This window comes from Tasmannia lanceolata, unplaced genomic scaffold (genome assembly GCF_043159265.1).
Source record: "Tasmannia lanceolata isolate RefF3 unplaced genomic scaffold, GAP_Taslan_0.1 ptg000015l, whole genome shotgun sequence".
Lineage (NCBI taxonomy): Eukaryota > Viridiplantae > Streptophyta > Magnoliopsida > Canellales > Winteraceae > Tasmannia > Tasmannia lanceolata.
In genome coordinates this window covers 60,281,105-60,294,565 of record NW_027518692.1, presented here as the reverse complement: position 1 = coordinate 60,294,565, position 13,461 = coordinate 60,281,105, and the positions used below count along the sequence as shown (strand labels likewise).

The window sequence follows — 13,461 nt, the reverse complement described above, 5'->3', positions numbered from 1 at the left end:
GCGTAGAAAAAGGTTTTCAGGGAAACTGCTTGCCCTTCTTTTTGCACTAATTTTCCCAGGAAACGAAATCCAAGTGTGTTTGGTCGGAAATGAAATCCCTAAAGAGGGGGGGGGATGGGCTTTTCCATGTCATTTTTACTAATTGTAGAAATTCCACATGTGTAATTCTATTTTCCCGGGAAAGCAAGTAAACACCAGAATCCTGTCTTGTCAAGGAAAAAAGAGGCTGTTTTCTAGGGATTTGCTTTCTCGGGAACGCAAGTGAACAGAGCCTAAATGTAACGAAATGTCAGAAAAGCGCCGTGTCATGGCAAAATGACCCTTTTCCACTCGTTTTCGGTTGGAGCCTAAACAAGTGATTTATAAGAACAACGTACCCAGAAACTCACTTTTATGATCGTTAGTATAAGGCAATTTTGGGATCCTACGAGGGGGGGGGGGGATAGGGGGCATGTATGTAAGAACAAAGACTTTTATGATCAATAATATAAGGCAATTTTTGGATCCTACAAGGGGGTCTATGGTGGCATGTATGCTCCAACAAGATAGTTGAACAAGAAGATCATGACGTGACCCACGTGGTCTTGGTCCCATCCAAAAACAGACATTACAGACATAAGATAAATGATATTTGATGGATCAACGGCCTACAATCATCCGATCAAGGTGAACTCCATGCCATTTGGTCAGCCTTATCATTGCTGTTCAAATCAACGGATGTCATTACGTAAATGGGGCAGAAGTGGGCCCAACAAGTGTCTTTTAGTAAGTAGTATAAAAGTGGCTTTCTTGAAATCATTTTGCTCATAGACACAGGCATTTCCAGATGATATATCAATGGGCACTGCAGCAGTAATTTTGGCATCCCAGCTAGAAATAGCTCCGAAACCATTCTAATAGTTCTTGAAATTAGAATGTGACTGCTGCCAGTTCATTTTCTCCAAAGTTACATATTCTTCCAGATGATAGTAGAGAAGATCAATCAATTGTGAGTGCCAACCTATGAAAACATGATAAAGCATACATCTAAATCCAGAATATGTTTTGCCTAGCTATGATTATCAAATAATTAAGGTCATCAAATCAAACAACTAAGAAACACAGAAACAAGATGTTTCATTGTAAACAGATAATAGAACTTCACCAAAATATGCACAAACATTGTCGTATTTCCATATAGCACAACTTAGAACCTTATACTGAAAATGTAACACTCTGGTGTACTACATGATACAATCACTGAGACATTAACATTCTAAGAAACACACAGAAATAAATTGTTCCATTGTAAACAGATCATACAACTTCGCCAAAATATGCAGAAACAATCGTTCTTAACTCAGTAGGTATTTGCATATTGCACGACTTAGAAGCTTATACTACATGATAGTCACTGGGACAGCATTTTTTTTTTGGGGGGATGACATAGGGTATCACCACCCCATTTTAGGGCGGGACTAATCCCTATGGCCCTGGGACAGCATTCTCATCAACCCAAAAAAGTGAGAACTAAAGAACCAGTTCCAACTGTTGAGTTTACGGATAACCAGCCATTCCAACAGCTGAGTTTGCCCTATTTGTTTTGCGAGCAGCCTGAGTTGTTGCCTTGGTGATATACATGTAGTAATATACATTGAGAATCATTGTGAAAACCACAAACACGGCTGCGGCTATAAACACTCCTTTCCGCAGTGTTTCACATGACAAGTTCTGGGCATATATGGCATCCCTATACTTTGTGTGGTAGGCATTTTTTGTTGCGCCGGCAATTAGACATGCCTCTGCAATTAAAAAGGATACCCTGCCAAAATTTACATGCTAATTTGTAGTGTCTAGTACGGAAGGCACAGGCAAATTGAAAAAATGCCAGTATCAAATAGAATTAGTTTAACAAGTAAAGAAGTTGAGAGCAGAGAAATCAGGTCTTTAATGACAAAAACTCACCATGATGATGCAAAATAGATAATGGACCAGGCTCGACTCCCACCGGGGGCTAAAGGACTCCCAAAACACATGCACTTTGTGACGCCCATAACCAGTGATTCGCTTGAGAGAAGAAACAAGAACGAACCGACCCCATAACCGGTAGCAACATCTGAGTTGTAAACACAGTATGTGCCATTGTCTCTCTCATCTTTCACTATTGTACCCTGTCATGAAAAAAGAAACTTTGTGTTGGATGAACAAAAAATCCACCTGATGTATAAATAGTATGGGAATTTATACCAGTACTGAAACAGAATGTTGAAGAGTCCCATAATGATCTCATAACATCTTGCAATAACAATCATGATAATCAAATGTAGTAGAATACAATTCTACGTAAATGGTACATTTCCTCCAACTAATGTGCAGGGAGTTACCTGCACATTAGTGGCTTAAAAAACCACCGATTGGTCGTTTTTGTGGACCCCGCAAAGGTGGACCCGTCATACGAACCAATCGGAGGCTTTTTAAGCCACTAATGCGCAGGTAACTTTCTGCGCAGCTGCGCAGGAACACTTTTCTCTCTCTCTCTCTCTCTCTCTCTCTCTCTCTCTCTCTCTCTCTCTCTCTCTATATATATATATATATATATATATATATATATATATATATATATATATATATATATATATATATATATATTGTCGGAAAGAGTATTCTCTTAATCCAGCTTGGTAAGTTGGAACAGTATTTGCAGGTAGAGATTATGGACCATTAATATAAGCAATAGAAACTAAAGATAAAAATGCAGCGACTACTTTTCAGAGGAGAGAACAAAGAAAGGATATTCTTATTTGGGAAGCCCAATAGTAGTACCCAAATACCAGGTTAAACATAGAAGTATGACAACTCACGAAACTAAGAATAGAAAGAGTCACTGGTAGAGATACTTTCTGGGTTAGGGCTAAAATAAAAAAGGATATTTAGAAAATCGGAATTGAATCGTGAATCATATTAGATCGTAAATAGTAAGATTATATATATATGAGGAAAGTGTTTCTAGTCCGGCCGACTAGAGATCATTCTCTAGTCCGCCGACCAAAAACACATGGGTCCCACATATTTGGGTGATGCAAAGCATTCATTTGATGGGGCCTGACATAGAGACGGTGTCCACAAGAAATTAGCTTCATAGGATCATCCCAACCCTATGATTTGTGGAGCTTAAAATGGACGGCTATAAACCGCCACAAATCTGTCCATTTTTTAACTCCACAAATCGAAGGGTTAAGAAGATCCTATGAAGCTGAATTTTTGTGGACATCCTATCTATGATGAGGCCGATCAAATGAATGCTTTAGATCACCACAAAATGATCTCTAGTCGGCCGGACTAGAAACACTTTCCTCTATATATATATATATATATATATATATATATATATATATATATATATATATATATATATATATATATGTCATTTCGTGGAAGGGCTGTTGCGCGTGCGTGAATGTGAAATGTTTCTAGTCTGCTGACTAGAAACACTTTTCTAGTCCGTCAGCCAAAAATACACTGGGGCCCACCTTGTTTGGGTGATGCAAACCATTCATTTGATTGGCCCTGACATAGATAGGGTGCGGCCCAAAAATCAGCTCCATAGGATCATCCCAACCCTAGGATTTGTGGAGCTTAAAATGGACGGCTCTAAACCTGCACAAATCTGTCCATTTTTTAGCTCCACAAATCGAAGAGTTAGTATGATCCTATGGAGCTGATTTTTTGGGTACCCCCTATCTATGTCCGGACCTCTTAAATGAATGCTCTGGATCATCCAAATAAGGTGGGACCATGAGTGTTTAGCCGACGGACTAGAAAACGTTCACACACACACACACACACACACACACACACATATATATATATATATATATATATATATATATATATATATATATAGAGAGAGAGAGAGAGAGAGAGAGAGAAGAGTTCCTACACCCTAGTGTAGATAAGTTAGCAACAAATCTGTAGGATCAGAAATCTGTCCATTTTTTGCCTCCATAGTTCGAAATGTTGGGATGATCCTATGGAGCCGATTTTTTGGGCACACCCTATCTATGTGAGGGCCCATCAAATAAATGCTTTGGATCACCCAAACAATGTGGCCCCCACTGTATTTTAAGCCTGGAATGTAGATAACTTATCTACACTAGGGTGTAGGAACTCTAGTGTAGATAAGTTATCAAGGTAAAAATGGACGTTTATAAACCTTCACAAATCTATCCATTTTTTGCCTCCATAGTTCAAAATGTTGGGATGATCCTATGGAGCTGATTTTTTGGGCACACCCTATCTATCTGAGGGCCCATCAAATGAATGCTTTGGATCACCCAAACAATGTGTCCCCCAATGTATTTCAAGCCTAGGATGTAGATAACTTATCTACACTAGGGTGTAGGGACTCTTTTCTATGTGTGTGTGTGTGTGTGTGTGTGTGTGTGAGAGAGAGAGAGAGAGAGAGAGAGAGATTTTATATGGTGTAAGCCCTTATAGTCCTGTTTTTTCTTTTTCAAAAAGAACTGTACGGCCCAACCCTCTGATCTTAGAGTGATCTTAGAGGAACAACATATTATGGAGACCTCTATAGATGGGACGGCTAGGATCATCCTATGGAAATGATTTTTAGGGCACAACCTATTTACGTTGTGGCGCATCACATGGAAAATTTGGATCATCATATGGTGTGGTTCACACAGTACTTTTTGAAAAATACGGGACTATAAGGTCTTACCCCACATATATATATATATATATATATATATATATATATATATATATATATATATATATATATATATATATAAGTCAATAATAAAATGACTAAGGTTATTCATACGGGACTATAAGGTTATTCATTATTCATTCTCTATCCAAATCCATTAACATAAAACGAAACTACCGTGATTAATTATTCAATATCATAATATGAATTATTTGCTAAAAAACTTGTTACATACTAATCATTTATTTCCCATCTAAACCCATGCATATTGGATAATAATCTTAACATAAAAAAGAGACTAGTTCGTATCAATTCTTAAAATCTCAAACGTAAATGAAAAATATTGATTATCAAAAATTGGTAAGTCGTTGTCCTCATTATCGTTGTAACAATAAATGCACATGTAGTCTCACACACACACACACACACACACACACACACACACACACACACACAGAGAGAGAGAGAGAGAACTTGTAATCTCAAAGTTCCCACATGCTTCTAATCTCAGCCAAAGAAGTTGGCATTTAGTCTCCACCTAGTTCTAATCTCAGCCAAAGGAGGTGACATGCATTCCCACCTAATACTAATCGTAGCATGGAAAAAGAGGAGACATTTGAAAACCATTTTTTTTTTAATGGTAAAAGATTTCATTAAGAGGACCAAGATGGTAAAAAAAACAAAGAGAGAAATCACAAAGAAGGCCACTTCATTTGCCGATTTCCTAATGTGGCGATAGGAGATACTAAAGATGCCCACAATGTCTTTTATCTCATTAAATAAGTCCACAAAACGCCAAGGAAAAATATGAGAGCCGGATAGCCAACGAATAACATTGAGGGAATCACTTTCCACCACCACTCAATTTAGATCTTCCACCACTAATAATTTGATACCTTGATGGACCACCCGAACTTCCGCCTCACTAGAGGCAGAAACTCCAATAGGACCTGTGAAAGGCCACCCCACCACTCCTTTCTCATCCCTAAACACTCCCCCAGTACCGGCCGGACCCAGGTTACCAAGACTAGATCCATAAAATTAAGCTTGACAACAATTCTCTGCAGCATTTTGATACATCTTCCATGTGGAGGAAAAAAACTCAAGAAGAACGTGTAACCCACAGCACCTGTTTCTCTAAATCTCGCCTTTTCAGTGCAGAAGTGTGGTTTTTTTAAGCAACAAAAAGTCGTTTCATGCAATTCTCACTCACCTGATTTCGCTTGTTCCATTCGCTCTAAAAGCATCCTGCATTTAGGGGCATTTATAAACAGTTTGCAAGTAATAAGGGGCATACCTGGTTGTTTGCACGGATCCAGTTATGCTCCTGACACACGTAGTGAACTCCCTTAAATCCAAGAAGCATCAGCCACAAATTACCATAAGACTGAACCTCCACAATCAGAGTAATTTTGAGATTCACTCTAGACTATACTATTTCCCCCAAAAAATAGCCTGACTAGCTTCCACAACTTCAACAATCAATGGGTCATTTGGTTACACTACAGTTAGAGCCATCTATGCAACAATTGCAACTGAAACAAGCTCAAGCATCTGCCACAATCTTGGGCCACCCTAAAATCCTAGAAGCAGCAACCATTTATTTTTTCCCATTTTTTTGTTCAGCAATAACAAATTTATGCAGCAGCAGCAACCAATTATAATATGGTGAAGTGCCCATGACCAATAAAAGTTCGGATCGAGTCAAAATCATAATAGTACTGTGAAAGTAGCAACCAAAAAGTGACTTGAGTGTCCGCATCGAGACGGGTCCATTCTCAAATTTTGGAGTGTCGGCTAATCATAGCTGCAGACATCCCTGTCAATGGGATTGTCGCGGCAAATTCGTCTCCAAAATGGACTCCTTCCCTATCGGGTTCATTAAGCTGAATTTTAACAGACCTAGTTGAGGGAAACTGGGTCCTGCTGGCATCAGGGGCCTCCTTTGCAATATGGACGAGTTATCTTGGTAGGCTTACTGTGGCCCTATTGGCGAGAAGGATATGAATGAAGCAGAGAGGTGCAGGCTTTGCTATCTGGCATCTGATATATAGGTCACATTGTGATCGATAACCTTATCCTGGAAGGCAACTTGTTTAACATGATTTGATGGATGGAGGGGTAACTGTGGCATTTTTTTTATGCTATTAAGGAGTTATTAGACTGCATTGAGGAGCATTCCGGCGTTCTATCAAGTTTGGCGCTTGGCTAATAATGAGGCTAAACAGTTGTCCTATAGCCAGATGGGGAGGCTGGGTATTGAGACTTTTGACTTGCTATTTCCATGAGTTTTTTTTTATTTGTTTAGGCTAATAGATGGTTATCATTCAAAAAAAAAGGCTAGCAGATGGCCTTCTAGGTCCCTGGGTTTTGCCCTTTACTTTTTAATTAATCGTTGCCATTGGAGAAAAAAAGGATGGGTATCACTTGACTAAGTCACTTAAATGGCTAATAATAAATAATAGATTAATCGCCATTGCTTATTCTCCTCTTCCATCTTCAAGCTTTGGCAGTTGCAGAAGGATAGAGTGCACGCATATGCGGGATTGGTATTAGATATGTTAAATCTAAGTCTATGAGCAAGCTCACTATTAATGTGAGTAGGTTAAGATGGGTATAAAAGGGTTTTATGAAGGAGATGTCCACATGATTATGGTTTTGTTTTTTTTTTCTAGGAATTGAAGAATGAGAGTGTGTAATTCTGAGGCCTCTTGTTATCTATTTATGTAATTTGTTATCTTTCAAAAAAAGAAGAAGAATGAGGATGTGTATATTGAAAACAACCACCCTTCCCTCCATTGATGTTGCTTTGCTCTCTCAGCTTATGAACCATTGTATTTTTCTTGGCATATATTGAACTACATGATGGATCAACCACACTCCCACGTCATATTGGGTGATGCGAGAGAGGGAGGGGGCATAGAAGAAGAAAGATGAGGAAGAGAAATAGTGGACACTATACATCCAACATCACATCCCATATGCATTTTAAAAAAAAGGAGGCCCAGTGAACGAGGCTCTCGCCATTGTGGGGTCTGGGGAGGGCTAGATGTACACAGCCTTACCCCTGCTTTGCAGAGAGGCTGTTTCTGTGACTCGAACCCGTGGCCACCAGGTCACAATGAGACATCCCATATGCATTTATATAAGTGAAAGTCCATCCTTACATAAAGTGCCACTAAGGCCATCTAATGATAGGCTCAATCTACTAATGCAAATAGGCTTAAGAAAATAACTGAATCGTTACACCAAAGCATCATTATGCATCTCCCTTTAGTAAACTTCTAACAGCCCCTCTAACTGAAGCATAGATGCCATCTATATCATCTATGCCCGGCCTGGAACACATACTACTAAACTGACTTCTACTGAAAAGTCTTTGTAAACACGTCCACTCTCACGCGTGTATGTCATCACACGATCTTACACACATCTAACGCCGCCATAGTCTCCCCTTTGACTCACGACCACGTCCTTTTCCAACAACCGAAACTCCTCTATTAAGTAATAAGATATTACGACAACACCGCCCTCAAGAATGCAGCACAGCCCAGGAGAAAGTGCAGTGAATGTGCATATGTCCCCATGAGAACACAGTAGTCTAATTTAACATTCCACTTTAAGACTGCACAACAATCCATAAAAAGATTGCATATTAAGTAGTTCACATGAAGGTTCTACTACAACCCACATAAAGGCTCTGAAACAACCCACACAAAGGCTACATAGTAGTCCAAAGTTCCACTGTATACACTTCACTCAGACACACCAACAAGCACTTGGTAGGCAGCTCTAACAATAGTTGCAACGAACACAACAGGTCACTATAACAACCACCGCACTCACAGCACCGCAAAGAACTAAACACAAACAGCAACATAGGTTCATCAACACATGAATGAAATAACGGCAACACCTTTTTGTTGAAACCGTGGTTTTAAATTTCCACCGAAACCGACACAAAATGACCGGACTATTTCAGTTTCCACCCCCTTCGAAACACATATTAAAACCAAAATGCACACTGAAACCAAAACCATAAGTGTATTAGAGGTATACTATATTAGCATATGTTACATTACATTATTATATTTATATGAATTCATGTGAAATGTGGTGTAGTGTTATGTATACATACATATGTGTGTGTGAATTACATGTGAAATGTGATACTTACTGAATTATCAAACATGCAGGGAGCACATGCCACAGGTGTTCGGTGTTGTTAGTTAAACCAATACGCTAATACTAATAATACATTATTGTAAAGTGATATACACAATGATGGTCATGGAGACGACCACAAGATGATCATTACTTCAGGCATGCTAAGCTCGTTAATAAACATGCTTACAGAGCTATACTTTATCATTTAAGCAAAGAGTCCCTTTCACATCAAAGAATAGTAGAGAACATTATGAATCAATTCATAATGAAACCATGGTTATCCAACCAAAGGGTCGAAGGAATGTAAATAATCCTTCACCCAGAACGAGGACAAAGTAAATTTTGCAAGACAAGCTTGGATAAAGGTTTCCAACCCATGGCTACCCCATTGACAAACCAAACAATCACTTCCCTAATGAGCATCGTAAGGAAGATATATATGCATGGTGTCTTCGCTTAAGAGTTGAACAAAAGAAATAGCTTAAATATGGTTAAGCTTGAAAAGATCAATTTATGGAATAGAGCTAGGACAGTTGGCTTTCTTCTAGTGTTTATGCAAGGATTTAAGTAAAGATGGGCATGCTCATAATCAAGTAGAGTATGGCTTGTAAGAATCATGTTTCCTATAGGAGTCATTTTACTTATGTTCACAATATTGCAAGAATTGGTAGTTGATCAGCTAAGTAGACTCAACTGGTATATTGAATTGAAAAACTTCATCCCAGAAATGATTTTAGGATTGATACACCAAAAGACTAAAAACATTGACAAAAATGCAAAATAAACCTCCTTAACAAGTATGGGAAGTTAGTTTGTTAAGCCATGCTACACTGAGAAACAAAGAAATGAACCAAACATGTCAATCCATGCATAGCCCCATTACTTCTCACATGCAACAGAAAAAAAAAGACATAACAGAAAATAAAAGACCTCGGGTTAGATAAACATAGTTTCAAAACTCCCTCACATCATTGTGGAATCCCCCGAGTCAACTCCCTTTTACCATGGCCGCATTCTTGTCCGAGTTTGTATTTCGATTTATAAAGACAATCAAAACTCCTTTGAGTCTCCTGAGTTATGACCGCAGCGTGCCTAGTTGACTAGGATTTGCCATGGCCATGTTTTGACTCGCATCTGTGTTTTGAAATACTTAAATTCTGTTTATCATTGTTGACTAGGGCAATATCTAGGATGGTTGATGATCACTAACAGGCCATAGAAAAATCTACTCGTACAGCAAAAAAGAACTACTCGTGTATAAAATAAAAATTAAACATGGCAACATCCTTAGCGATCTACAATGACAATGAAAAGAAGAACAATTTACATATCCCAAAGCCATATGTATATTACACATTTGAATTAATCACATTGAACTTGGTGATGATCAAAGAAGGTAACCTACCTAACCACAAATATTAAAAAACAACAAATAGGAGAAATTTCAACTGAACCAACAATCCTATGTATAACAGATCTTCAAACACTAATCTGTAAACGTAAGAAATGGTGTAAAGGTAATAATCTCATAAACGTTTGAACCAGATCTGCAAACCCTAATCTCCAAATACAGGAACAATCTCCAATCTGATGATAGTAACATTGTATGCGACGAGTTATATAATAAATTCTAATCCATTTGAACTACAAAAAGTGAGAGGCAAAAGTCACAAAACCCTAAACTCTAGTAACTTGAAAAAAAAACCCTAATCGTTGTTCGATTTTCACCGTATAAGAAAAAAGACGAAAAGGGGCAGAGAAAGAGAGAGAGATAGAAGAATACGGTGCTTCTTCTGCGTTCGGCAGCAATGGCGAATCCGAAGGCTACCAAGCAGAGGGTCACCACCAGTAAATGTACTAATGTCGAACCCCTTTCCTCTCCCATTTCTCACCCCCCCTTCTTTCCTTGTGTTTTTTTTTCCTTTTCCTTCTCTCTTTCAACGTGAAGTGACTAGTGAGAGAGCAGGGTGTGTAAAATGAGTGAGAGCTCACACTTTTTGCAAGGAAGCGGACAAAAAATCTACATGGGAAAAGCGTGGAAAAGCGTGGGATGCACTTACCAAATGGATGAATTTATTAGGGGATTTTAGGGGCGTTAAAGGAGATTCTTACTGAAGATTCGTTGGTAAAATTCTTGCAAAGCTCTGTCTAGAAAGTGATGATTTTCTAACAAAAGTCTAGCAGGGCTTCACCTTTTTATTTGGATGGTCTGGAAGAGCTTCACTTGTTAACATAGGAAGTAAACAAAGGAAAAGAAAATACACATGCAAATAGAAGTGTTTTACAAGATCCACCGTACTAGGGGTAGGGCCTGAGAGTTTCTTAGGTAAACCCACTACAATAAATGTGAATTTTACCGGCGAACATTTACTGCCGGTCTAATAAAACAGATGGTACAAGGAGTAAAGTTGATGGAGAAAGACATTTTGGACAAGGCCATAGTGAAGGGAGATTCTTTGAATGTTATAAATTTCGTATCATCATGTGAGGCGTTTGGCTAATACAAAGGCTGATAGACTAACTAGGGATGGTTGTTCAAGGGTATAATTGGAAGTCTACGATTTCCTCCCTCTTGAAATGTTTGTCTGGGTCTACCATTTTTCTTTCTTGCTTTTGTATTGGTTTTGATCATCTCAATCGCCACGGCAGTCCCTTGTTCCTTTTATTTCTATTTGTAAACGCCAAAGCCTCTTCGGAAAATGTTGAACCCAGTTCTATAGAAACCCCAAAGAACCAAATTTTGCCTAAACCAGACTGCTCCAGAGACCTTTGACTCCACATGTCATCCATCTCCTAAATAGATACTCCATCCTCAATCACCTACCTGATGACCCAGAGGACAACATTCCCACTCCGTTACCCCCAACCCTTCTCCCCAGGCAAGACTCTGATCCTCCAGACATTGAAAACAAAGTGGATAAAGAACGGGAAGAAAACAATGAAGAGGAGGACCAAATTAGTCAGCCTCAGAGTAATAGTGAAGAAGGCACCTTTGAAGATGAGGGATGAGGGGAAGAAGAAAATCACTCATTGGAATCCCTCGCAAATAATGAAGACAATCCAATAGACACAGAAGCTCCCAAAGAAGCTCGAAAAAAAAGTATACCGGGCTGAAGAGCGTCATCTAGTCAATCTAATCCCGGATGAACAAGAGGACATTGAAGAAGAGAAGCTAGAGCTTGAGGAATCAAATGAATCACGGGAGGAAGTTCTCAAAAAAAATTGCTTACGACGCTCACAAAGAGCCCAACATATTGAGCATTTTGATCTCTTAGGATTAGTGCTTCGTCGGTCATGTGTTTCTAGTTTTGGATTTCCCTCTCTCATATTTTCTGAGTTAGGGATGGCTTGTTGCGCCTTTAAATGTATCTCTTTTTCTATATCAAATAAACCGGTAGAGGTCCCTGCCAAACCCAAGTTACCCATCGAAAAAGAAAAAAAAATTAATGTCATTCTTTACGATTCAAAAAAATAAAACTGTTGGTACACATATTAATCAGCATTTTTCTGTCCATCGGTAAAACCTAAAACATATATTTGCGGACAAAGTTGACAAGAGATAAGGGTTCATTATGGGCAGTGATATTTTCCCCTTCCCTTTAACAGAAATCGTTCACTTTTAGGCCTTTTTGGAGTTAATGGTGGCTCCTCCACGCTTTAATATATCCTTACGATATCTAAGAGAGAGAGAGAGAAGGGGGGGGGGGGGGTGTTTAAATATGGTATCAGTAAAGAATATTCATATGTATAGATCATATACAGATGGTTCTAATGATGGTATACATGATACGGAAGGTATGAATTATGGTATTTAAGATCTAAGATCGGAAGGTATGAATGATGGTATGTCTTTGGGGTGGGGGGTGAGAATATCACTGCCCTTCATTTTTTTGTCGATCTACAATGTTGATGCTTGAAGGAGGGTTCTTGCTCTTATCTTTGCCTTGGATGGTGTGGCTCGTGTGGGTGAGAGTTCTTATTAATTAGAACACTAGGTGTAAAGAGTGACTAATTAAGGGGATAATTAGGGATGATTATTTATGGAGGTATTCTAAACTGAAGGGAGCCCTTGCAGAAAAAGGCTGAAAGGGTGCCCTCATTGGCTGAAATTGCTGCATTTGTGATGGCAAAAGTCAAAGAGAACTACTAAATGCAGCCATGTTCAGCCAATGGGGGCGCCCTTTCAGCCCTTTTTTGCAAGGACATCCTTGAGTTTAGAATTCCTCTTATTTATGGGCTATTTTTGTCTAGGTGGAACTTAGGTACGGGAGGAGTTAAGGAAAAGTGGTAAAATGAAGTAAGAGTAAAACGATCATTCCAGGTAGTTAAATCCAAGCCTTTTAATCTAGCTTAATGGATGGAAGGTGAGATTGTTCGATCAAGTGTGACCCACTTTGATCACTCTTGGATCTTTGGTCAGACGGTGTTACGGTTTATCAAAAGTGAACCTCTTGCTACTGGCGTCTTAACACTGAAGAAGAATGCTTTAGTAGGGTGAAACCTCGTTGAAATACAATAAGGCACACCAACTATGAGATAGTGGACCCCAACTTTGATGGATCTGGCCATCCATTTGATCAGTCCTGTGG

The 13,461-nt window shown here is 38.9% G+C and overlaps 1 protein-coding gene across 1 annotated transcript; it reads right to left on the bottom strand.

The window, feature by feature from the left end:
• Positions 1–1,151: 1,151 nt before the first annotated feature.
• LOC143892786 (uncharacterized) lies at positions 1,152–10,960 on the bottom strand. The gene is made up of 3 exons (XM_077397651.1): positions 10,656–10,960; positions 1,945–2,150; positions 1,152–1,801 (listed from the first exon to the last, which is right to left on the bottom strand). Exons 1-3 carry the CDS (start codon positions 10,755–10,757, stop codon positions 1,537–1,539), a joined length of 573 nt encoding a protein of 190 aa, XP_077253766.1. The 5' UTR covers positions 10,758–10,960; the 3' UTR covers positions 1,152–1,536.
• Positions 10,961–13,461: the final 2,501 nt, after the last annotated feature.

What these genes read in the sequence shown, in the direction of transcription:
- LOC143892786 (XM_077397651.1), bottom strand. Translation starts at nt 10,757, where the DNA reads ATGGGAGAGGAAAGGGGTTCGACATTAGTACATTTACTGGTGGTGACC. An exon ending in CCGAACGCAGAAGAAGCACC is followed by an intron (nt 2,151 to 10,655) that starts GTATTCTTCTAT and finishes TTTTCATGACAG; the next exon opens with GGTACAATAGTGAAAGATGA. An exon ending in ATCTATTTTGCATCATCATG is followed by an intron (nt 1,802 to 1,944) that starts GTGAGTTTTTGT and finishes AAATTTTGGCAG; the next exon opens with GGTATCCTTTTTAATTGCAG.